Here is a 26,000-nt window from a genome sequence, read left to right on the forward strand (position 1 = left end):
GGCCGGCTCCTCCCCGCGCCGCGCCCCGCCGCTGCCGCCGCGCCCGCCCCGCCTGAGCCCAGCGCCACGGCCGCTCCAGCCATGCGGCTCTGGGTGCTCCTCAGCCTGTTGCTGCTGCAGGAGACGCTGCCACACGGTGAGCCGCGACCCCGCCGCCCTCAGCTCCGCCGCCCCGCCGGGCTCCCGCGCTCTGCGAGCCTCCTCGGGCTCTCCTTGCCGCCGGGCCGCCCCCCTCGCCGGCCGCCCCTGCCCCGCGGCCCCCCCGCTAGGACAGCCCCCGGCGCAGGCCCGGGAGCCATCGCGGGGTGTGTGCGGGGCTCCCGTCCCGCCGGGCAGAGGCGGGGGGAAGGCGGGGTGCTGTCCTGGTCAGCGGCCGGCAAGCTGCCGCGGCTTTCCGCCGTGTGGTGTCGGTCCCCGACGCGGTTTTGGGGAGCGGCGTTTGGGCAACACCGGCTGCCCCCCGCCGCCTTTTCTCTGGAGGGTCGACGGTGAAGCCGGGGCCGAAATGCGGGTCCTCGCCGGAGGGGGTGGGGGGAGAAAAGAGGTGGTTGTGCCCAGCTGTGCGTCTGTAGAGCGGACGGAACTTTACTCGTAACTCAGTTTCAGGTTTTGCTGAAGTCTTGGTGGCGAAAGAGGCAAGGTTTTGACTGGGAAGGGACATTTGTAACCCGTTCTTGACCTGCATAGGCTTTAACTGGGTAAAAGCTGTTTCCTGCTTGCAAAATGTGAGTAAACTTAGTAAAACTTATTCAGAAGAAACCAAAAAGCCCAATTCCTTTGTTTTTTTCTCAGGGAAGGCCTAGAGGAGCAAGGCTCACGCAGCCGGCGGCAGGGTTTGCAGGGAGGCTGGAGGCAGGCTCTGAGGCGTGAGGAAAGGCAAGGGGGCGCTTAATGCGGGTCGGGTCGTAAAGAAAAAATTCTTGTAAGAACATAAAAAAACCCCTTCATCCTGAGAGCTGTTAAGCACCGAAGGAAGTTGTCAGTGGAGGCAGTAGAGTCTCCAGCCTTTGGGACAGTCGGAGATCAACGGGAGAAAGCTCTGGGCAGCTGAGGGGGGGCGGGGGGCTCCCAGGAGCCCTGTCCAGCCCAGCTTTTCTGTTGACCCTGTGTGCAGGAGTTGTGCTCCCAACCAGCATTCTGCTGAAGGCCCGGTCTGTGGGTGTACGCTGCCACATCAAGAAGAGTGTTTTCTATTTGAGAACATGAAATGAGTTGTAATTTGGGCAAGAGTTTCCCCAGGAGTATGTTTTTCTTAGTTTGTCTGGTTTATACTGAGGTTTGGGTGCTTCATGCAATGTCATCCAGAAGCTTAGCTAGGGGAGAAGGTAACCTGGCGTACTTAATGACAGTTCCTTTGTTTACAGCTTGTAAAAGTCCTAATGTAGACATTGTCATTCCAGAATAGCCTTCCTAATTTAGTTTATGTCCCTCCAGATTGTCCATATGAGTGTTGATGTGTCACTGTATTGTCCGTGCGAGTCTTCAGATGCTTAACTTTTCATTTGAAGGACCACAAATATGTGGCCAACCTATTTTGTTACGTTACTTGTGATCATGAAGACTCTTCCCTCTCATCTTAATCCTGGTGGTTAAGAATTACCCTTTATGGTAATCTCACACTTGATTGGTTTTTTGGGGTTTTTTTTTTCAAGGAAGAATTCGTTAATATGAGAGTTGAAAGGTCTGTGATGCTGTCAAGATGTAGCAAGGGGCCTGCCTTGTGGAATCTGGCAGACGGTGGACATGATTCCTCTGGCCTTGTGGGAGACCTTGCTCATTCTCTGCTTCTGAAGTTCTCTAGGTGGACACTAGAAGAAGATCAGGGGCCTTCTTGAGTTATAACCTGTGGAGCTTTTAAGCCAGTGGAATGCAAATCTGGATATAGGTGATGTCTCAAGTCAAAACTGGATGCTTTTTAGGATTATGTGAGTAACGCTTATTTGGGGGTTGTTCTGTGTGTAACATCTGTGAGAACAAGAGGCAGACAAACATTATAGGGTAGGATGAGGCAAATACTATGAACCAGAAGCAAAAGTGCTCTGTGGTGTATTTCTGTGACATATTGATGCGTAGTCTCCTGCTTTGACTTGGTGAGTTAGTAGGGACCCTGAATGTACTGTTGGAAACTCAGAGGAAATGAGTACAGTGCGTCTTAGAACTGACATTATGAGCTGATCAGAGGTTGAAAGTTCTCAATGAATGTATTTCCTCTAAGTCTTAGTTTTATTACTTTATTAATAAGAAGTGCTGCTGCTGGATTGAAACAGTGAGGGCCCTGCACTCAGTAAATCTGCTGAGCTGGTAAAGTATCCCAGACATGGCATATTAATGTACTTGCGTAAGTGGGCTAGTTGAGTTTATTCCCTTCCCTGGGAAAGTCTTGCAGTTTGGGTATGGAAACAGAGGAATCTGTGTGGTGGGTTCTGTTGCTCCTGGAGGGATTTGATTGTGTGTCCTCTTAAGTAATAGACTTCCGTATCAGTTAACGTAGTTATTGGGTATGCAGATACTTGATGTGGTGATAAAGAGAAGGTGGGATTGTGAGGTACAGGGGTGGTGGCATCAGTAGATACCTGGACAGACACAAGAGTGTTGGGGAGGAGTGTGGTCACAGCTTGCTTGGAAATTCACCTCAGGGAGGTGCAGCAGTGAGGCAGGACTAGGTTCTCTGTGTAGGAAGATAAAAGGTCCTCTGACGGTGTTCCAGAAATGCCCCTGCTGTCACCTGCAGGGACATGCAAGGTCAGACAGACAAGAGTCTCACTGTGTAGCTGGGGGTGTGATATAGGAGGAAAGTGTTCAGACTTACTGAGAGCTACAGAAACATGGAACAGAGGGAGCTTGTGTGGAGAGGAAAAACTTCATCTAGAGAAAATCAAAACCAGGCTTTTGGCACTTGAACTTGAAAGCTTTCGTAGGGGAGTCTTTAAGTTTCTTAAAGGCAGAGTGTCAGGTGTAGAAGAGCACACAGTTTGGAATGATGCTTTTCCTTGGGGGGAGGTTATAAAATCTGTGTGCCTTTGAACAAGTGTCGTGATTGGCGTGGGCAGAGCATAGTGGAAGTGGCAGAGTAGTTTGAACAAGTAGTCCTGTTTCAGTAGGATTTGAGTGAGGGGAAGAAAAGAGTGGCTGGACCAAGTCTTGAGTGCTTCTGCAGACAATTCTGGAAAGTACAAGGAGCTGGAACTGCTGTTTTGAAATGGGAATGCTCATCTAAAAGGCTTACCAGGCCTATCAGTGGGACCTTCTAATACTAGGGCACTAATTACACGGGAAAGATGGAATAGCTCAACCCAAGGGAAAGGTGGCAGTATGTGTTGAAGAAAGCTTTAGTGTTAAATCTAATTGCTGGTGGGTTTTGTCAATAAGTCATCCGGACTGAAATACCAGCCTTGTGGAGAACAACCTAGTAACTGACCACCCAGCATAATGGAGGGAATGATCACTCTGTTAAGGAAAATCAGAGGGGCAGCAAGGACTGGATAGAAAAGCAAAAGGAAGAATTACCTACCCTCACACAGGCTGGATCAGACGTGTTGGGGTGTGACTCCAAGTGCTATTGTTTAGATGCCACAAATGATGACTTCTTAGAGCTGCTACTCGGAGAATCCCTGAGAAAAGCAGCAGTGCTTGACTTGATCTGGAGTAGTACTTGGGTAATTGGGTTCAGATGTTGCTTTAGAACAGCCAGACTGTAGTTTTAATATTCTTGCAGGAATAATAAAAGCCAAAGAAACGACTGATGCATTTAATTTTGGAAGGGGGAATTACATAAGATGAGGAGGCTCATTAACACACATATGGATTAAATATAAAAACCAGAATAAGGCAGACAAAAAGAGTTTGAGAAACAGCTTGCAAAAGGGGTAAAATCAGCCATAAATCCTTTTCTTCTTCTGATGTGCTGGGGTTGGGCAGGGAGAGATAGCCGCAAAATTTGTAAGGCTGGTAGAAATGGGGGATAAGAAAGAACACCTACAGAAAGTAAAGCTTAAATTAAAAAGTTATTTGTGTGCACCCATGTTCACTATGGAGGTGCTTAGGGAGGTTTTAATGAAAAATAGTGACATGAGAAGCATATCAGAAACATTGAGTGCAGTATCCTACTGAGCACTGTAATAGCAGGCTCTGTCTGTATGAGGAAAATCATTAGACATCTCATTAATGTGCCAAAAGATTTGGCTTTAGAGAAAATCAACAACATGAACAGTGTTTAAGCGTTGTGAGTTGATGATACACACCTGAGACTTAAAGTTGAATCTGAAATCATTGAAGTCTTAACTTGGGTGCATAGCCTATCATACAACTGCTCCTTTCCAGGGAAATGGAAATATGCCAGTATTTTAAGATTTTTTAGGGAGGTAAAGGCACAAAGCCAGATCTCTGTATTCTGGAAACTGAACTCATGGATAAATAGTCATGAATTACAGAAGAGTCAGTACGGCTTTGTAGGGCTGCCCCCACCTGGAAATCAGAAGTGTGTTTTGTTTTGCAGATCTGCTGAAGTTCTCTGAAGGACTTTATAGGAATGTGGCCATGGATGAGTTGGTTGATATACTTAGATTGCCAAAGGCTTTTGATAAGCCTGTTGTTAAAGACTCCATGGGAACCAAGGTGCTGTGAGACATGGGAAGACCTCATGGAGTAATAACTAAGAGTGGGAATTAACGTTCAGTTTTTACAGTATGGTCATGAATTTGTTTTTATTCAGTGAATTTCACAGGGATATTGTAAGGCAGGCGCTTTTCAGCATATTTCTAAATCTGCTAAAAGAAAACTGTTAGTAAAGAGTTGCAGAAGGATCGCGCCATTTAGAAAGACTGGGCATTGAAAATAGGAATTGAATTTTGTGTTGGTGGATGCGAAGTAACACAAATGATTCAAACTTCATATACACACTGATGGGTTTCTACTTAGAAATTTCTAACTGATAATTCCTCCTTAAAGTGATCTTGGAGTGACACTTGTTCATTCTAGAGAAATTCAGCTCCTAATATTTCTTTCTTGAAAAGTAACGAGCTGTTTGGACAGGAAAGAAGACACCATTAATATGTGCAACTGTGACTGACCGTATATTGAACCTGGTGTACAGTCTGCTTTTGTCTTCTTCCCATTACCCAAATGTGATGTAACTGAACTGTTGTGAGATGCATATTCTTTACAAGGAGCAATAAGAGTAGGACGTGTCAGTCCAGAAAGGATATGTTTGAAGGACACTTAAATTCTGTAAAGTACAAGTGCTGCAGAGAAAGTTGTTGGAGAAACAATGGCTGTTTATTCACTTAATACAAAAACTATGAGGCATCTAATATTTATGTATAATTTCTGTAGTTTTGAAAATTGACCAAACCAATTCATGAAGGAAAAATCCACCAAGGACAATAAAATGACAGAAACCGTGGTTCACAGCTCCCTTGAGCTAAAGGTTCTTGGGACACTAGTATCAGAGGGGCAGAGATGGTTGTCCTGTTCCCTGGTTGACATCTGACACTGGGTGGTGTCAGGGTGAAGGTACTGGCTAAGTAGACATTTGTCCTGACCCACTTTCTGTAAGGCTACAACTGTAGCTTTTCTAATGTGATGCAGGGAAAAAGTGCTCCTGCACCAACTGTTTGCCCCTGTAATATATGCAGTGTGTCACTCCCTAGGGTACCGTGCTCTGAGTAACTAGAAAAGCCCTACTTCATAGTCTTCTGTGGGAAGCAGCTGCCACCTCTCTGAAATTCTCCTTTGTTACCATCATTCCCTGAAGTCTTTCAGTTTTGCATAGCCAGTGGCATCACAGGTGCTAAGAAAAATAGGAAGAAACATAAATATTTGTTTCAGTCTCCCTTCCAGAAACTATAAAATGTTACTCTTTATTTTAAACTATCATGATCTTTGGAAGGCATTTATATTTGATCTCTTTAGTTTGTGGTGCATTTTATGGTGGTGAGGCATCTTTGCGATCAACTTCACCGCTGCTCATAATGTAGAACCGGTAAAAATGTTTGTCTGTGTGGCAAGGGAGGGATGTACCTTAGTAACTGGATGTGTGCCTCTCAAAAAACGTATTACTTAAGAGTCCCAAAAGAGTTCAAAATTGCTGTCTTCCAGTTTATTTTTCAGTTGGTGTGAGACCAGAAGACAAATACTCCTGCACAGGCAGCCTTAGTCTGCATGCTGAGAACACCGAGTCACAGAATGGCTGAGGTTGGAAGACACCTCTTGGGATCATCTAGTCCAACCCTATGCTCGAGCAGGGCCACCTAGAGCACATTGCTTAGCATCAGTTGGGTTTTGATTATCCATCCATGATGGATAGATACTCCACAGTCTCTCAGGGCGACCCGTGCCAGTGCTTGACCACCCTCACAGAAAAAGTGTTTTCTTATGTTCAGGTTGAATTTCCAGTTTTTTAAATTTGTTCTCACAAAGCTCTGTGCCATTTAAAAGAGATGTGGTGTACGTCAGCCTGGGCTTAGAGAAGTAGAAGGCTGAAGCAGCGCAAGGTGTTCAGCCAGGGTATGAGGAACGTCACGGGAGCCACCAGTGGCAGGAGTCTGGTAAGTGCCGCTGTTCATACTGCAGCCAGTACCAGTTTTTAATTCATGTTAACTCACTGTACAGCAGGGCTATTTTTAATTCCAGTGGGAGCTTGTTGATTGATTTGTACAATAAAATACTCTAGCATTTTCATGTGGAAAAGCCATCTTCAATGTGAATTAAGTGTGAGGCACAGTTAATGGAGTTTTTGATGTTTGGGGACAACAGTTTTAGGCTCATCTCACAAAAGTTCTGTGCTTCCTGCTGTCGGGTAAAATGGGAATATCTTGCTTTTTTTTTTTTTTTTTTAATTTAAGACACTTCACTTTTCCTTTCCATTTCCTTTGCTTTGTTTTTACAGGCAACTGGGCATCCCTGTTGTCTCTAGCAGGTAATGAAATCTCTTACCATTTGCCTCTAAATAAGGTTCTGTTTTCATCTGGACATGTTACAGAGAAGTGATGAATTAAATACTACCTTTGAGTGACTTAAGTGCCATTTGTATTTTCACAGTACTTACTGTAAAAGAACTGCATCACTATCAATATTTTATAAATCATGAGGTTTCACACCTGCCAGTTTTTCTTCATGTGTCTCTTACAGTAACATGGTGTATGAAAGGGTTACGCAGAACTGATGGGTGTGTGACACCTGTCTGAAGACGGAGAACTTGTGTAGCGTTGTGTACTAAATGGCAATGATGTGAGGTAGAAATGACAAAAGTAACTGGAGATAGAAATGCTGTTTCTTTCTCTTCCCATTTGTAAAATTCTCATACCTTACATATTTGTCTGCTTATGTGAACTATAAGTATAGATTTTCCACATGTTGTTGAAAGCTCTCTTTTCCGTTTTTCCCCAGGAAAATGGGTCATGCCAGAGACTTCAAAAACTTACGGGAATTAACTCTTACTCATTTTTACAAACCCTTTATAGGAAGAACAAACTTCAGTTCCTCTCTGTGATAAGGAGGAAGTGGTTGGTTTTTTTCCCCAAAAAGACTATATAACCTTTTCCTAATTAGTATCATTATTTTCTTTTCTTTAGTTACTGGACAGCCTGCGAAGAGTAAGCATCCAAAAGAACCTGGGGAAAACAAAATTAAGCCTGTTAACAAAAAGGTAAAACCCAAAACCCCCAAAATGAAGGAGAGAGAACCTGCTGACTCCTCTTTGAAGTCCCAGTCCATACTGACACAGGTGATGGATAAAGGTCGTTTCCAGAAACTAGCTGCCACTTTAAGCCTGTCTGCAGGACAAAGCATAGAATTGCGATGTAAGGGGAGTAATGTTACTTGGAACTATCCTTCATACTTGGACACCTTTAAAGACTCCAGACTCAGGTAAGGTATTTTGCAGTTTCAGGGGAACAAAAAAATCCCTTTTTTTTCCTGCTGCTTTCAACACCATTGGTGTGTGTTTGTTTGTTTATATTTTTACAATTGAGATGTTCCAACTAGTGGTTTCTAATGTCAACAATAAAGGATGAGCATCATCTACTTGTCACCAGTTACTGCTCTGTGATTTGCACTGTGGAGTAGTCTTGTAGCATGTGAACTGGATTTCCTTCAGAAGAATGTAAAATAGAAGATGTGGTCTAGCAGGACACCAGTGTGCTCCAGCTACTAACAGGGAACCATATTAGAGCTAGTCCAAAGTAAAACCCTCAAAATGTGTGAGTGTGGTTGTCAGGTACTCACTACCAACTCTGTTGCTTTACAGAGACCTACTTCTGGTGGGCTGTACTGGTTGTTAATGTACCTGCCACCTGAGGCACAAAGATTTGATTTCCTGAAGAAGCTCAAACCCACATCTCCCAACTAGCAGAAAAATACACCAGCCTCCGTGCTAAGGAGCAAATAAGAGTAGTCTTTGTCAGTCCACGTTACCTTTGTGTCCAAAAGAGAATTGTGAGGTTTGTGGTGTGGCAGAGTTTAACGCTGAGGATAGTCACCTTGGGTTTAGGAAGGCTTTTTCTTTCATCTAGTGACATCTTAATGGAAACTGCATAAATGGTTATTAGAGCAGGAAGAGGAACTGAGGACACTCCCTTTCTCTGCCCCACCAGGTGAGTGTCCTGTTGCTCTAAGCATCTCCTTCCAAAACCTCATACATTTGTTTACTATCCTCAAAAACTGGGAAGGCACACAGTTAAATGCAGTAACTTCTGTATTTGAAAGAGGGGGGCATACAATGAGCTTAAGGCAGTCTTCCACAGGCCTTTTGGTTTTTTTGGCCATGAGTAGTGTTTATTTTCACTGGGTGTTTCGTGGAGATTAATGTCTATGAAAGACAAGTAGTGAGGAGACTGGAGCACTGTGAACGATGCCATAAGAAAGAGCTATAATGAGCTTTTCTTGAATTATTAGGTGAGAGGCACAGAGGTATGAGCAAAGGTATCAACTCCTATTGTCCTTTTGTTCCTAAATTAAATATAAGTATATATGGGCTCTCTAAATAACAGGTTATCTGAGTCTCTGTGATCTATTTCACTTATTTACGGGTATCAGGCTACGTTAAAATCACTCCCAGTTAATTAATTTTGCAGATACATTCTTCTCCTTCCCACCTCTCTTTTTAAAGAAGGGTGCTGAAGATTGGCAGTTACACACTGTGATCTCTAGCATATCCTTCTGAAATTTGTGAGTTGCTCCTTCTCGGAGTGTTTATTTGCTTGCCCCTTGACAGCTGAGGAGTTCGAGAGCTACACTGGCTGAATAAACCTCTGTAGCTAGGGCAAGGCTTCTGTCACAGTAAGTTGCGGCAGCAAGCCTCTTTCTGCAGAGGGTTTATCACAGCAACGTCTCTCAAAAGATCTTGTGGCCGATTTAAACAACTACTGCTTTTTCTTTTGCAAGAAATGTTTTATCTGGATTTATTCCAGTAGGTGGCGTTTATCAGCTACCATACAGACCGTGCCTTCCAGCAAGCCAAAGCTGAAAGTGCAAAATAGGATCAGCAGGGAGCGCGTGCGTTTTTTGGCGGCGGTTGTCGTTTTCAAGTGTCTCTTACGTTTTGTGCATTTGCAGATAGGTTGTTGGCATGATTTTTGTCCTGTAGACCTCCAGGTCGTGTTATCTGAGTGTTAGCGTCTGGCACTGAAGGAGGCAAGGCAAGTATTCACAGTTTGTGGAGAGGAATCTGAATGCTGTTTCATTTGACTGTTTATTCCTGTCTTGCAAAATTAAGTACTTTTCTAGTGATGCACATGGGACAAAATACAAGAATTTAAGGTAGTTTAGGGAAAAAAAGATAGGCGTTTCCTAGTTGGGTAGTTTGGCACTTCGTGTTTTGGGATTCTCTTGCCTCAGCAATTTACCTGTTTGTTCTCAGTATTTGTAGTATTTTAACCATAGAACAGAAGTTAATAACATCACACAAAATAAATGCTATCAAACATTTTGGATGGGTGGATATAACTTGCCTAAGTATTTATTTTCTTTTAGAAGTATGTTAGGCTATGTTTAAGGCTCTGTATTGAAATATGATCAACTTTGCTTTAGAAATATTATTTTGTATTAAGTTGTTGAAGCAGTAAGGCTGAGTTAGACTGAATCAACTATTTTGAAGGAAGCAGAAGATCCTATAGTTAACTAGAGAAATGGAAAGCATAGATAAGTAGCATACTTCAGAGCCACAGAATAGTAAGAATTTATGGAGACCTTGACCACAGAATTCTGTGCAGTTAAGTTTTTGTCACATTTTTAGGATGACTTTGGTAATTATCTCAGGGGTTTTGCTGTAGTGCTAATAGATGCATATGAAACAAAGTTTGCTTTATAGGATGTGAACTATGAAATCTACATTCCGTGGTTTTAGAAAGTTTTGACTGAATTTAACTGGAAATATCATAAAGATAGCATGTTATTGTGTTCTCAGTTGGTAGTGTCTGTAAGTGAACTGGCAGCAGAAAAGGTTGACAATGTAATAACCGTCATTCAAGAGGAGCCTAGGTCTTCCTGGTGGCATAAAAAAGGCCAAGCACCAACTACAATAGGCAAATTTTAAAATTTTACAAGTATATTACAAATATATAAAAAGATATATTTTAAAACAAAATGCTGAATATAGGGCAAAGGAGGAGAAATCTGAAAACTTACTATCAAATAACCTACAGCAAAAGTTGTTTAATCATTTAGATAGGTACACGTCCAGTACCTTCTAACACTTTTTGAATGCCTAAAGACCAATTATAAGGTGATCCCTTCATTACCAATTAGTGAGGTGTGGAGTGAAGCCTGAGCTAATCAGCTGGGTTGGGCTTTTTGACCATGCTGGTCTTGCTGGAGTTGGGGGGGGCACTGGTGCAAGCCAGTGTTAGTGGCAGCAGCAGGGGGGGGAGTGGTTGGGGTCTGAGGAGGTAATGAAAAGTGAAGAAGGAGCTGGTTGCCAGGCCTGAAGGTAAGTGAAGAGGATGGGTAATGGTGGTGGAGGTCCCTGTAATTGCTGGGGACTAATGACTGCTGTTCTTTTGTTCATTTGTTGTCCCTACAAGAGCAGATGCTCAGGCATCCAGTTCCTGTTTTTTCTTTATATAGTAGGAGGGTTGTACAAATTCGACTGGTCTGGTGGGAATTTAAACAACAAACAAGGTGTTTTACATCTCCTGGGAACTGCTAACATCCTCTAACTGCAGCTGCTAAGGGAGGAGGCTTTAAGGACCCTGGCATCTAAACAGAATGACAGTTACAGGAGGCAGAAGAGACCTTAAGGTTCAGGGCACTGAGGACATTTGTAGCCTAGTTGGTCAGAGGTCCAGGGCAGGAGCTGATGCCGAAGATGCTCACTGCATTCCGCTTCATGTCTAGTTCTGGGAGAAGAGGGTGTTTTGGTTTGCAACTCATTCAGTTTAGCATCCATGTAATGTATTTCCTATGGGTGGTTGCAAAAAGAAGTAGGGATAAAAGCCAGAAGTGTTGTCACCATGCCATGCTTGGCATGTTTTTAACTCACCCCTATGGTAAGGAGAACACAGCAGCCTAGAGGACAAGAAGGAAGAGATTATAATTAGAAAAGCCATTTCTGTAGTATTAGTGGCTGTACTTTCTTTGAGTTTGTCTTTGTAGGTGTACTTTATGACCTGGTAAATAAAATATTTTCGCTTACTTGTACTAGAGGGTCTCAGTTTTTAATAGGTCTGTAGCTGTTAATATATGTTAAACTTACCATATGGGGGGAGGGAAAGATGCTGAGTGAAAGGAGGAGGAGGAGGATTCTTTGGCTGTTTTTTGTTGAGCCAGAGGAGAAAGACTTTTTCCCCTGTCGTAACTGAAGTAAATAACAGTACACACTGAACTGATTTACTCAGCTTTAGAGACTGCAGCGTGCAGTGCAACTCTGGTGAGAAGACTAGAATCATGCAAACTTGGCTCCCGAACTAAGGACACACACCGGTTTCCTTCAGGACTAGCTTATTATTTGTAATGTTCTCTTGCCTTGTGCAGCGTAAATACACCCTGCAGATGACCTTTTGTCTGAAAATTTTGTGTCTGAAAAACTGCCTGAACTGGCCAAAAATCTTGGCAGCAGTAACGGTCAAAGGTAGCCTGTGCACCTCCAGAACAGAAGGGCTGGAATGCTGTTTTGTAAGACTGTGCATAACAAATTAATAACTGCAGGCTCGCCCAGAAACTGGATCTAGAGTGTATGAGAAGGATCAAAACCTGGAAGGAATGAAAGGAAAACAAAGGCAGGCATGTCTTCCCTTTCTTATGCTTTACAGCAAAAAGCTGCTCTAGAAGGCAGCCTTAACTTCACATAGTTTCTGCTCTGTCTGACTTGGAGCACGGGTCTCTCACTTGCCGAAGACCGGCTGTATTTATCACAGAACATCATCTGATAAATAAACTCATGTAAAATGGAGCTGATCCAGTGGAAGAAACTGGAGTTAAGAGCCAGACATGCATCATATGCACATTTGTGAGTGTGAGGGTTGCATGGAGAGGAGCACTCACAAGTACTGTGGACACTGTGTTGTAGAGGGCAAAATTAGACTGCTTTCAGTGAATGCAGGCTGCTGCTGGCTTAGTAGGATGTCGGTTGTGCTCATGTGTATAACTGAATTTCATTTTGTTCTGTATGCTCTGAAAGCTAAGGATTTTTTCTTGTGTTAAACAGTAAGATGTTATGTTCCCCTCCTAGTGAGACTGTATTTGAGATAAGCTGTCTTTTGTTAGTATGAATGCAGCTGCTTGAGAGGAGTTTGCTAGATGCTTTTAAGTGATGCTATGTACACTGTCTTTTTGTCTTTCTATATGTTGGGAGGGGTTTAAGCTTCTAAACTTGGCGTAGTTTTTCTGGCAAAGATCTTTTGAACTTTAAATATCTAAAGCTTACTAAGGAGAATGCCTGGAATAAGATTTTGGAGTAGTTTTCTTGTTTCTTTAAACAGTCTCAGAATGTTTGTATATACAATGTTTTTACTTTGTGATATGTAGAGTCCAGGAAAGTTTTGGCTTTTGAGTCAGATTTCCCAGCTTCTAAAATACTAATGAAATAAAAAATTTTCTGGAAATATTGGTCAGCTGCAGGATTTACTATTTATAATTTACTTTATACGGCCTGTTTTGTCTGCTTAATATGGTCATGTCACAAGTTTCAACACTTCCACTCTCGGTTGCCAGGTTTTGTTAGTGCGTGTTTGTGGATGACTACTTCACTAGGCTATTTCCATTGATTATTGGATAGCATGTTCTCAGTTAAGCAGAACACACTGTACAACAATTAATTAACTGTGACCTTATTTTTCTGTCTGTTGGGATTTTGAGCTATGGTTCAGTGTCTGCACTAGCAGTTGGAGGCAAAAATGTTCTGGCATAATGGTTTCTCTGTAATGTTGACATTTGGTACTGGATACTTGCAAAACATTTTATGCTGATATAATCATGTAGCCTATGAAACGTGAACTGTAAAACTAAATAATAATACAAACTAAGATATGTTTTATATTTCTCTTTTCTTCCTGTTGGGTATGATACACAACAGAATCTCTTGCAGGAATAGGAATCTCTCAAAGCTTATCCAAAAACTGAAGATAATTTATAATGTAAGGTAGTGTATGTATTAAAAAATGAAAATGCTACTACTCCATAATTACATGATTCCAAAAAGTGGAATCAGATGAGGTCACGTAAGACAAGCACATTAGTGGGTTGTAAACATGATTTGCCTGGTTCCTTAGGCAGGCCTCAAAATGCCCTGTGGTGGATGAGTGTGCTAGTGGTGTCTGGTCTGAGGGCTTTAATGGAAGAGGTAATTCTCAGCCCTGTTTACGCTGTGTGTTTGGTGTGTTTTCGATTTCTAAGGTCCTTGGCTGGAGACTAAACGTTGGGTTAAATGAACCGTTGCTTATGATTGCTGGTAGTAGTGTAAACTGCTAGCAGAACACCTAGGGAGTCAGAAGTGTTGAGAAGTGTATCTAGCTGGAACTAGTGGCCTCTCTGTTTAAGCAGATAGTCTGCCTGCAATTAAGATGTAAATCGAAGAATTTGGAGCATACAGTACAGTTAAGCACGTCTGTAGTTCTGCTGTTACACAGTGACACAGAGTTTTAGAGGATATTCCTCAAATTAGAGGAATTTCTTCAAAGTATGCTAATCCCAGAAATAAATGATTCAGTCAGGTATCTGCCTTGCGGAATAACTGCCACATTAATAAGAAGACATAGGAGAATAATTAATATTCAAAGAACCCACAGCTGAATAAGAGTATTGGAGCTGTTCAGACTTCATGCAAGCTGTGTATTTGTCCAGACCTCATCTGAAACGCTGAAAAGAAGTTTATCATCAAATGCCTAAAACTGGAAAAATCTCTCCTGACTTGGTTAGAGCAGAAATGACCTTGCAACTCAATGTCTTGCAAAGGAAAGCAGGAAACCTATGTCTTCTGGATGTGCTATCATGTAAAGGCAGATGGTTGAAAATAACAGTTTTAAGGGTCAGAGTGGTGGAGTGCATCAGTACTGCCACATGGCCATCCTGACGGGGTTCCCTGAAAAATGGTACTGTTGGACCATTGCTTTTGCAATCCATCAAAAGGCAACACAGCAGACTGCCAACTATAACACCATCTGTCTGCAAGAAAGAGCCAGGAAAACAAACCTTAAAATAGAAAAAGAACACGATAAGATTGTTGCTGCTCTCTTTCATAGATAGAACACAGATAGAACCTTTGACCCTTAGAAACATTGTCAGTGTTTACATATATAGCTGCATATTTATAAATATTTGCACATTTACAAATGCCAGTACACTGAGAGATGTATCTGGGAAATTCAGGGGGAGGAGTAAAAAAGAAAATCAAGTCTGAAATAATCACATGGGTGAATTTTGTGTAGTTATGTGATGACACTAGCAGTACGCAGGATCATGCTCTGAAATAGCAAAGAGGGATGAGGAACTCCAGCGAGAGGATGCCAGTGAGGTGGCTTAGGGCAGAAGAGCAGGCAATGCGAAATGACTTAGTTGCAGAACAAATCCAAGCTGATACAGAAGCTCTTTATGATGGTCTTCACAAGTGGAAACTTGGACCAGTATGTTTAAGATAAGAAAGCATTCACACTGAAAGCAGGCATAAATCATCAGACTCTTATTAATAAGTACCTGTTACTTATTACTTCCGAATTATCTTGAAGCAGTGCTACAGTTAATGGTATCAAAAAAGGACTGAGATGCCTGCAGGTTGACCTGGAGAATGAAAATGTGGGATATACATGAACAAACTGAGACAAAACATAAATGAACGTACTGTCTACAGCAGTCACAGTCTAGTTTCAAAATGGGGACTGAAAAGAATTCAAGAGTGAACTGCAGAAGGCAACAGCTTGCAAGCGCTCATGAGTAGTTGAAATTAGTGAAACTACTCATGTAAGCAAGTCTGTGCTGAAGCAAAAGGGGAAGTTGCAACATAGCTCCAAAAGAGAAAGGTGGGTCAGCTGCAGAGTGGGAATGAAAGAATCAAAAGTAGAAGTGAGCTGACGGAAATATAAGAGGAAATACATCTGTCTCTGTGCTTTTTGTTTTATTTCTCCCCAGTATAAAGCAGCTTGACAGGTATGGTCAGCTGATCCTTGCAAACTCCACTGCAGCAGACACAGGTGAATATAGCTGCTGGCTTCAGCTGTGCAATGGTAACAAATGCAGGAAGGATGAGACTAAAACAGGTTCAACGTACATCTTTTTCACAGGTAATTAACTCGCTGGGGGATTAGTAATGGAAAAGTATTTGCTAGTCAGACAGCAATAAAGCTACATCAGCAATTTTACTGTCAAGACTTTTCTTCCATGATTTTCATCTTTTTAAATGGATGGTAAGGAAGACAGTGCTGGTGAGCACAAAATTACTTGCTCAGTGTAATTTATGAGTCCATTTTTCCTATGGATTTGTGTACCCAAAATATTGCATAATGCAAGAGAAAGCAAATACCTTTGAAAATACTAACATGTGTTCTGAGGATCTTAAACATTTTTTTATTAGTTTTGTAGAATTTTTGAAAATGTCTGCATAAGAAAAATAAATCTGTGCAGAAGATTCATTTTGTCATGGCATTCAGATGACCACATGGATCTCCCCCCTGCCCCTCCACCAGTTACCTGCACTGACTTAAAAATCTTGACCTCACTGATCTCGGTAAAGCCACAGTTTCTCCCAGGAGTCTATATAGCATGTTGGGGCAACACACTCTGTTGTCCCACAGAGCTTGAAGTTGACTGTAGGCCCAACACTGCATGGACAGGACCATAGTAGGTAACTGTGCACAGTTTACTGCTGCTTGGTACAACAGAGTTGAAATCACATGGTTATTTTGTTCTTCTCCTGGAAAATATTCTGAATGGTAAAATGACCTTTGCTGCCTTATTAGAGCTAAACCATTCTTGGCTAGCAGATATTTTAGTACAAAATGCTAAGATGGGATTGTTTACAATACATTTTGGAGCTAAAATAGACTATGAGACTGTGCAGAAGCCATTTATCAGAAGCGCTTAACGTTCTGAAAATACATTCCTTTAGAAAGGCTGGAATAAACTTTTCAGTCAAGTTATTATGTAAATGCTTGTGCTAGAAAGAAGAATTTCAGCTTTATATTTCTAAGCAGCATGCCAAATACGGAAATACTCTTTAATTGTCATTCTAAAAGCATTAAATATTTCAGCTACTTAGAGCAGTACATCAAACATTTGCCTAAAATCATATGTATGAAAAGGCTGTAGCTCCAAAGAATATCTCTTTCTAGCAGTGCTTTTTGTACCAGTGGTGGTAGATTTTTTTTTATGTGTTACTCTTTGAAAGTGGGAGAATTAGATCTAGATGAGTTCCAAAGATTTTCTTAAGATTACAAAAATCTGATTACAGTGAAGAATACTTTGTTTTTCTTTTTGATTTAATGTTTTTAATGCAAGCTATATAAATATGTACTTACAGGCTAGAAAAGTTGATTTTTTTTTTCCTTTTGTGTATGTGTATTTAAAGCAAAAAGCTTTGGGTTAATTTTTAATGAGCAATATTTTCTCTTGTCATAATGTACTTTCTCTTCTTTCTGTTAAGCCAAAATGTAAATATTATTCTAACTTGTCATTTCTTCTGCACAGATAAAGAGGAACTTTTTGTACCTACTCCCAGTTATTTTGAGATTGTTTACCTGAACCCAGATAAACCTGCAGTCATCCCATGCCGCGTTACTACTCCTTCAGCAAAAGTAACTCTACACAGGGAGTTTCCAGCAGAAGAAATTGAAACAGATGGAACCGATATTATTTATGATGTGAAGAAGGGTTTTGTCTACCAGCACCCTACTTCTGATCATAAAGGTATAGTCTACTGCAAAGCAGAGTCACAGGGAGCACCTCAGATTTCCATCAAGTATCACCTACTGTATGTGGAAGGTAAAGTGCAGGTTTTTATATGCTTACACTGACTTGTGTCTTCTGCTGACATTGATTAGAAAACAAATTTAAAAAAAAATAAAATAAGTAATGTAATCACGGAGTTTTAAAATCTTGATCTAAAGCATATGTGATAAAACTTTGTAGGTTTAAATTCCATCAGTTTCCATGTGTAGAGGTGAGAGTTGCAAGCGTATATCATTTAGGTGTTGGATTAAGCAGAGGCAAAAATTTACTCTTACAATTGTATTTAACTTTAGAAACTAATTTTCTGCTTCCAAACACTGTCTTTCTGGCAGTTCCCAAGGGCCCACCCTCAACCACAATTGCAGCATCATCCAATAGAGCAGAAGTCAGTGACAGCGTTCATGTGGTCTGCACCGTCCTTGGGGAGCCAGATGTAGATGTGAACTTCAGGTGGCAGTACCCACGGCAAGAGGTGAGAAATGTATGCTGTGGCTGAAATGGTTTGTCCTTCATAAAGCCAATGCTTTGAATGCCAGTCAGTGTCTAGATTTGGAGTAAAGATTCTTTCAGACTCTGGTGTCTGCTTCTTGCTAGCTTAGGCATGCTGGCAGGAGGAGGCAGCACATCCCTTTTGAACTTCAGCTCATCTTTCCCTAAGAGCCTAGAAGTAGCATGGGAATGAAGCTGGAGAACTCTACCCATGTTAGCAAAAATCAGGCTCAGCAAAGGTCACTCCTCCTTGTGTTTCCATTCCAGAGGCACTTGGCCTCTGGCAGTGTTTACAAAGAAAAGCCTCAGAAAGGCCAGCCAGCATCAGGAAGCTATTCAAGGTAAGCCACAAAGTTTCACTGATACCTCTGCATTTGATATCCCTTTCATTTCCATGGCTTGGGCACATGATTCATCACAGCACAGCATTCTTTAAGCTTAATTGTTGCCCGTAACCAGAGCACAGAAATCAGCTTCTGCCCAGCCTCATCAGAAAGAATCCACTGGAAACATCCAGCGAATCTTAGAACATTGTTGGTCCTTTTTCTTGCACAAAGTAAGGTGTATCTGGCTAGCAACACTAATGGTCCCCTCTCTTCTCCCTCTACCCACCCTGACCAGTTACTGTAGGACCTATTCCTTAACCAGCCTCATCTCTACTGCTGTTCATCCTAAGCAGGATGGGATCAAAGGACTGCTGGAAAGTGGAACCCTTCACCACAGGAAAGGGATCCTGGGGGATTGCATTGTATTCCATTTGCCAGCCCTCCTAGTACTGGGTTGTCAAAGGATGATGCTAATAAGTACCTTGCTAATAAAGTACTTGTATCAGCACTGGTCCCCTTGAGCCAGCATAGAATTAAGTAATTTAACAGCAGAGGTAACGTTTAAGTGAGTGATTGGAGTTCATTGCTTACTAAGCTTGAGAAAATTCAAATCTAAAGCCCCAGAAGTTTGCTGTAGCCACTAAGGTAGAGACTGTAGCACTCTACTGTCATGCAGGGGTGGCATGCCTTTTCAGGGGTAAAAATAGTGAGAGAGCAAGTGAGCACAAAAGGGATTTCAGTTGCTTGTGAGGGCACTGGGCATGTAGAACCAGGTCCTTACTTAGATGTTCATTCTTTCACTTCCCCCTCTCTTCTCCACCTTTTTTTTTTTTTTTTTCCTTTCCTCCCTGCTGGTTGTCCTGAGTTTTCCTGCTGAGACTATTGAAGTCTGAGCATTTGTGAGCAATTACTGAGTTCCTCTCCCTGCCCTGTCCTGGCTGTTAAAGGAGGGCAGCCTCAATTGCATTTGGTGGGGGGTTTGGTACTGATAGCACGAATTAGGTGAAGAGTAACTACGGGATGGAGTACTGGAAGAGTTCAGCAGAATTCCTGTTTCTGGTGTCCATTTGAGTTTGAGAAAGAAAGAGTCAGATGTCTAAATGAGCAGAGAAACCTGCAGCTGTTGGTGAAATTAAAAGTAAAATGCTAGGGAAAACTGAAGTGCCTCCAAGTTCAAGGAGCTGCAGTGCAGTAGGTTTTTTGAGTTAAATGCCCAATGTCTTCCTCTGAATTTAGCTCTGAGCATTACTTTGGGTGGGATGCATCAACAAATGGCAGTTTGTTCTCTGTCCTTCAAGTCGGAGCTTTAACTCTTGACAGTCTTACAAAGATTCACTCTCTTGGGTGGGGAAAAGAAGAAATGTCCCTGCTGATCACATTAGCTTTGTTGATTGATACGGTTTTCTGGTGGTTTTGTGTGTGTGTGTGTGAGATCTTTTGTTGTATTTTTTTAGCTTCCCTTGATATCTGTGTATTGGGCTGTAGTAACTGGCTATACAAACCTCAATTTTATGTCTTTTGTAACTAAGAGCAAAAAATTGAAGGGATTAAATTCTAGACTCAAGCCTGGCCTTCCAAAACTCAGTATCTTGCTAATGTCCACCCCTTGCTACTTTTAGATGTTTCACAGCTGAATGGCTGCCCAAACCTGGTTGCTGGCTGTTCTTGGCCCAGTTGTTTCCAGTGGTCTTACAGCACTTGATGCTGACAGGTGTGCTACAGTTATGCCTCTCTGGCACCAACTGAATATAAACAACAAAACACATGCAAATTGAATCCCTTGTTTGCTGTGGATACTGTGGCTGCAGTGCAGGGCACGTGCACTATCAGCAGAGGCCTACACCCTCTCACTGCACCCATCTGTTGGGGGGTTGAGAAAGACTTTGGCCTCCGGCCTGCATCTGCCCTGGAAAGGGCTGATGTGCTTATCCACTGGAGTAAATAGTCTCAGCTCCAGCTGTGCCCAGGGATAGGGAGGGAAGAGTTGTGTTCGTGTTTCTGCCCCAGAAAAATGATGTAAGTAAACATCAGAGTAGGAGCACTGTATGCTTGTTGAAGACTTCACGTTTATTAAGGAAGTACATACTGCAGAGGAAAAGGTGGAGGTGGAAGGAGGAGAGAGGACCATCATGATGCTGGTCAGATACACCTTTTGTGCAAGAAAAAAGACTGACAAAGTTCTAAGATTCACTGGATGTTTCCATTCATTGCTGCTGCTTTCAGTGCAGGTAGCTCAGTGATAGTTTTTGCTTACTGCCACCACCCCACCCAGCACCTGGGCTGTCACCTACCACTTGATCCCTGAGCAGAAGCAGCACTTAAGTCCCTGCTTGCTCCTAGATACATTGCATTGGAGAGACCCTCATCTCATCTCTGTAGTTACTAACCTTTCCCTCTTATTTTTTCACTCAGTTGTGGTTGGTTTTTTTTTTCCCTTGCCACTCCCTGGCAATTGCATCTGCTCATTCACCTGCTGTGAATGCATACTGGTGCACTACTCCTTAATATGATTCTCTGAAACTACTTTCAAAGCAGAAGGCAGTTAGTTTGAGGAAAACTGGGCTAGCAGGAGCCCAATCAGGCAAACAGCATCTGCCTCACATGGCCTTTACTTTCACTTTCCGTAGGGTCAGGTAAGTTCACTTGCTATATTTAAGAACTAACTAAAGGTGGGCAGTAGTACTTGATTTTCAGGGTGGCAACAGGAGGTAGTGCTCTGCTAGGCAGAGCTCTGCTAAATGGCTCGATTCTTTCAAAAAGGCTAAGGATTTCTGGGTGAGATTACCAGTTTTTCAGAAAAGTTCTTGCTAGCTGTAAATGCCTGCCAGTGCCTGCCAGTTCCTAGGTATTCCCTGATTGCACTTATCCCTAAGCTTCAAGAAGACTGGCAGCTTCTTCTGTACCGGTCATTTTGCAAGTGCAGGATTATAGCTTTGGCTCTAGATAAGTGTTTCGTTTACTTAACCTTTTGCTACTATTAGCTTAAGCCTTGTAGCATCCATATTGGTAAATGGCTAATCCATCTGTTTCATGAAGCAAGAGGAGATGGTTTCTTTGCAAGCAGGAACCTCTCTTTGTCTTGCCAGTTTTAGCCAGGTTATTGGTATAGCACACGCCAACATGATTAAAGCTGCTGACTAGCATGATGGATCTTGGAAGGAAAGAGACTGCCTTAGGCTGTTTTGGGCCAGTTTCTCTTATCCAGTCTTTCGCAAACTTCTGAGGTGCCAGGGAGTGTGACCTGGTAAACAGTCCATCAGACTTCTCTTACAGAAGAGAGAAAGAAAAAAGCCAGTTACAACAACAACAACAAAATCTAAAAAGCATCTTTTGAAGCATCCTTGTTTGTATTTTTGGCTTTGAAGTTACATTTTGGAAAGCATAATGGATTTGGATTAATTCAGAAGCATTTCTGAATTGTTAGCATTTGCTTGAATGTTACCTAATACAGTGTTCTGAAATTAGAGGAGGAGGAATTAGTCTTGCAACACACAATTTAAAGCTGTTCTCTGTGCCAGAAGAGCACTAGGTAAAGCTTGGTGATCTAACTCATGCCGCTGCTGCCTTCCTTTTCAAGACATGCTCAAAGTCTGAAAATACGCTCACAGGTCTGTCCCGACATCTCCCCCGAGATACCTCATCTGTTTGATGAAGTACCTAGATGCAACCTTAGTAAGGGGACCACAGCTACAACCGAGTTCATTCATGTACTCCAAGCAGAGCTTTGGCAGCCCATCACTAATCTGAAGATATGCAGTACCTGTAGTTAGAGCGGAAGAGCCATTGTATTACCCTTATTGGGCACAATTTATTGGTACATCAATATTTAATGCAGGAATGTTGCTACAACTGCCAGAGGCACCTTCCGTTTCCTCACTCAAGGCTGACTTTTGGACAAGTACAAGGCTTGTACTATCTGACCTCTTGGTTTAGAGTTTGATAGGGTAGTGTCACTAAATACATGTTGCAGAATCACTTATTTTCTTACGTGCCTGGGGTTTTTTCTTTTAAACAGTCTGAGAGGCCTGTGATTATCCAAAACTTCTGGAGATTGATAAACAGAGGAACTGGACATACCACAAGAATCTCAAAGAGTGTTCTTCTTGTTGAGGATTTTGAAGCTGGAGATGCTGGAAACTACATTTGTATAGCTCAGAACCTACAAGGAGAAACAACAGTAGCTACTAAAGTGGAACTAAATTGATAGGAAAGGTTTGTGGACATAGAATGAACGGTATGTTGTTTGACATTATAGCCATTTATTTTCTTTATTAATGTTTAATTGTAACTTGCTTTATCACTGTCTCTCTTCATATGTCAACGCATTCCCTATTCACTAGCTGGACAGGCCAGAATGGAGTTCCCTATGCCCAGCAGTAGTTGGTGCAGTTAATAAAACTACTATGAAGTATTAAAGTTTAAGCCTGAACACGCACATGGCTTAGTATCTTTAGGAATAGGTGCTCTTGGGCTTTCCTTTACATACGATCTCTTTTCCTCAGACTCTACTCTTTCATAAGGTTAACCTGCTGTATGGTTTTGCTTTTTGTGTGAGAACTGAGAAGATACTCAATATCCCTCAAAATTCACCAAGCAGGTGTATCTGTTCTGGTGCTGTGCAATTTTAAAGTTGGGAGTACTGTACATGTTTAAAACAGCAGCAAAACAACAACAAAAAAACGCACAAAATAACCTTGTTCCAGAATTACCCAATAGCAAATGTTTATTTACACAAGAATAATTAAATTTCTGAACATTATGAAAATATAAACATGTATGTGCATATATGTATATGTGTCTGTGTTCATTTCATATATGTAGAAAGACACAAAATCCTCACTCCTAGGGAAAAGTAATACTAAGTATATATTTAGGTGCTAGAGGATACCTCTAGAAACTTGTAAGTAGTTCCATACGTTGGATTTCCCTTCTGTTACATTCTTAGAACCTTGTAATGTGTAGCTTACTTAGAATTCACTTCTTAATAGATGCATGGTGTTATGTTTACTAAAGTATGTAGCAAATTGATTGCTAAAGGTAAAACTTGCATTTATTTATATAGTGTCATTTACAGAAAAAAAACCCCCACAATTGTAACATTAGAATAACGTTCAACTATACAGCAGAATCTCTTCTTGGGTTAATAACAGGTTCAACTGGATTGTACTAATTTACTTGGGAGAAAAGGAAAGATGTTTCATTTACACAGAACTATGTCTGGATAAATAAGCAACTGCTGCTCTCACGCTGAATTTAGTTACCAGTACAAGGACAGAGACTTACAGAGAAAAAGTAAGAACTTCGTGACAATGTTGTTGGACGTTTTTGCAATGTTTTTTTCTTCCTAGCCTCAAGCTCAGAATCCATGTAAGCTAGAGCTTCCAATACAAATCCACTCAGTACTGTAATTGTGTTACACACACACAAAAAAAAAAGTCCTAATGCAAGCCATTTTATTTCCAAGGCATGTGAAAACCAGCGTATTCTGAGTATACAAGGAACGAGACCAGGAACTGGTCCCTTCCTTGCACACTTCAGTGTGTCTCAGCCTGCATTTGACTAGAATGCCTAACATTTTCTTCTGGTGAAGGCTTCAAGCCAGCCCTTTGCTCCAGGTAATTCAAACCTTTGAGCATATGCATAGTACAGTTTCAAGTAGTGGTATCTAGCAAGTACTGATGTAAAAATGGCAGCTTCTGAATAACATCATTTACCTGATTATTAGTGTAGCTAATGAAAACATTGAACGATCTTGCTGAAAGTGTTTAGGTTCCTGTATGCTAAAATAAAACATGTAACCTATATGATAAATATTCATGGTAAAGACTGAAATGGCTCTATGCATGTCTCATGAAACAGACTTCATGGAGAATGCTCCCCAGATGCCTGTAATATCGTTGGTCTCTGGAAACAAAGTAGGTAAAAAAAGAAAAATTAAATACAGCAAGCAATAGGACCAACTATGAAGGTGTAAGAGGCAGTCCCTTGTTGATCTTCTTTCTCATTGCTATTAAAAGGTATCAAGAATATTACACTTACCCAACTGACTGTTACATAATTCATTAGTTATGCCTAGAAGAGGTCTTTGTACCTTTTTTTTTTTTCTTTGAGGCAAGACTTCAGTCTGACCAAAGTAACAGTCTGTGAGCTTCTGGATGAGGCTGCACAATGTGTTCATTGTTTTTAGCATTTTCATTTATCAGAACAACGTCTTTCCCTTTGAACTACAGGAGCTGCGCCAACTTCTTAAATTTCAAAGTGCTTTTGAGCCTTTAATTTGACAATTGATTTCCTTCAACATACCTAGCAAGTGGGAGATAGTGTCATCTGTTCAGACTTGTTCAACAGCACAGCAGTTCATGTGGTACCATCACTTCCATCGTGACAGTTTGGCAGGAGAGTTAAAGATGATGTAAATCCATTGCAGCATCGCTGTTCAGGTAGTCTCCCTCGGGCTTAACAGTTATGTGTACTGGTCACATGCAGTTCTTGAGATCAATTATAACTACAGAATTAGTGCCTTTAAGTAAGAATTTTTGGTGGGGTCTGTCTGTGTCACACCACACACACACACCCCTCCATCGAAGTAATTCTCATAATTGTAAACTACAAGGAATTATTTTACTATATACTTTACATAGTTCTTATTTGGTAAAAGCCTCCTGGGCAGGCCTGATTCTTTGTACATGGATGTAATTACACATTTCCACATAAATGAACAGCGAGTGACACAGGGTTAAGAGAATGAAGCCTGAGAAATTAAAATGACTTGTCAAAGTCACATGTGTAAACCTGCCAGTATTGTTAGTTCCATTTCCATACCTCGGTTACTGCTCTGCTAGGGCAAGACAGCAGCAACGGACAGAAGGTATTTGTTTCTTGAGGGTTCAGTGATTATTCCCAACTTTCTGATGACTCCAGCTCAGCCCTGAATGATTTCCTGGCTGTCAAGCAACTACAGTTTTAAAGATCAGTGGTTACTTGCTGTCTAGAAGGAATTTCCTGCATGGATTGCATGCTACCAGTTTACATGCAAGTGTCTTTGGTGTTTGTAATGAGAAACTTAGTCTTCAGTTAGCATAAGGAAATGATTCACCTGAAATTTTACAGCAAATACAGTGCAACTGCTACAAATAGTTTAGAGAGAAGTATTGAAGGGAGGTGAACCATGTTATGAACAGTTTCAACAGCAACAAACTATTTGGTACAGATACAAATGTCGCTGTAACTTCCTTTGAAACTTACCATTAGGGTTGGAACTACTAGTTAAAGTTGAGTATATGAAGCAAATAATTTAATTGCTTGACTAGCACTAGACCTTTGGCATATATTTGTGGTGAGTAGGTTTCTAAATTTTCCTGAAGGAAACTTTACATGAAGTTATGGATTAAACAAAACCTTCGCTAAAACATGGTATTGAGGTTAAATATACAGTTAAAGGTACTTAAGTTAATACTCAAACAGAAAAATATTGAAACAGCGCTTACAGATGAACAGAATTATTTCATTATTTCAGACCAACAGGACAAATACTGAACAGCATTAATGTAGTCTGATTTCCATATACAAGGATTCTTGATTTCTTCGTTAAGAACATTCAGGATTCTATTTGCAAGAAGTTGAGAGGTGAGGAATCTCCTGTATTGTGGAGAGGAACTATCGACAAATTAACAGTCTCCGTATTATTTACTATACCATACTTAGTTTTCTGTTCGAGTAGCCTGGAAAAGCTTTTCCCTTCTCAGTGTATAAAGGGGTATGCTATATTTGATCTCCAGACTCTTTTATGCACTCTTACATGTTTTATTTGAGGCA

The 26,000-nt window shown here is 41.4% G+C and overlaps 1 protein-coding gene across 2 annotated transcripts; it reads left to right on the forward strand.

Moving 5' to 3' along the window:
* Nucleotides 1-5: 5 nt before the first annotated feature.
* On the forward strand, nucleotides 6-22,968 carry PDGFRL (platelet derived growth factor receptor like). Of its 2 annotated transcripts, XM_040596603.1 has the most exons (7): nucleotides 12-136; nucleotides 6,887-6,916; nucleotides 7,572-7,866; nucleotides 15,556-15,707; nucleotides 17,110-17,403; nucleotides 17,703-17,842; nucleotides 22,201-22,968. In XM_040596603.1, the coding sequence occupies exons 1-7, from the start codon at nucleotides 82-84 to the stop codon at nucleotides 22,387-22,389; spliced, it is 1,155 nt and encodes a 384-aa protein (XP_040452537.1). In that variant the 5' UTR covers nucleotides 12-81; the 3' UTR covers nucleotides 22,390-22,968. The 2 variants fall into 2 exon arrangements, with proteins under 2 accessions (XP_040452543.1, XP_040452537.1); XM_040596609.1 differs by lacking the exon at nucleotides 6,887-6,916 and having other exon boundaries at nucleotides 6-136.
* Nucleotides 22,969-26,000: the final 3,032 nt, after the last annotated feature.

Source organism: Falco naumanni, chromosome 1 (genome assembly GCF_017639655.2).
Source record: "Falco naumanni isolate bFalNau1 chromosome 1, bFalNau1.pat, whole genome shotgun sequence".
Taxonomy (NCBI): Eukaryota; Metazoa; Chordata; class Aves; order Falconiformes; family Falconidae; genus Falco; species Falco naumanni.

Bases quoted from the DNA above. Each gene is read 5' to 3' on its own strand.
- PDGFRL (XM_040596603.1), top strand. From the start codon at position 82: ATGCGGCTCTGGGTGCTCCTCAGCCTGTTGCTGCTGCAGGAGACGCTG. The intron at 6,917-7,571 runs GTAATGAAATCT...TCTTTTCTTTAG, and splicing joins ATCCCTGTTGTCTCTAGCAG to TTACTGGACAGCCTGCGAAG. The intron at 15,708-17,109 runs GTAATTAACTCG...TCTTCTGCACAG, and splicing joins AACGTACATCTTTTTCACAG to ATAAAGAGGAACTTTTTGTA.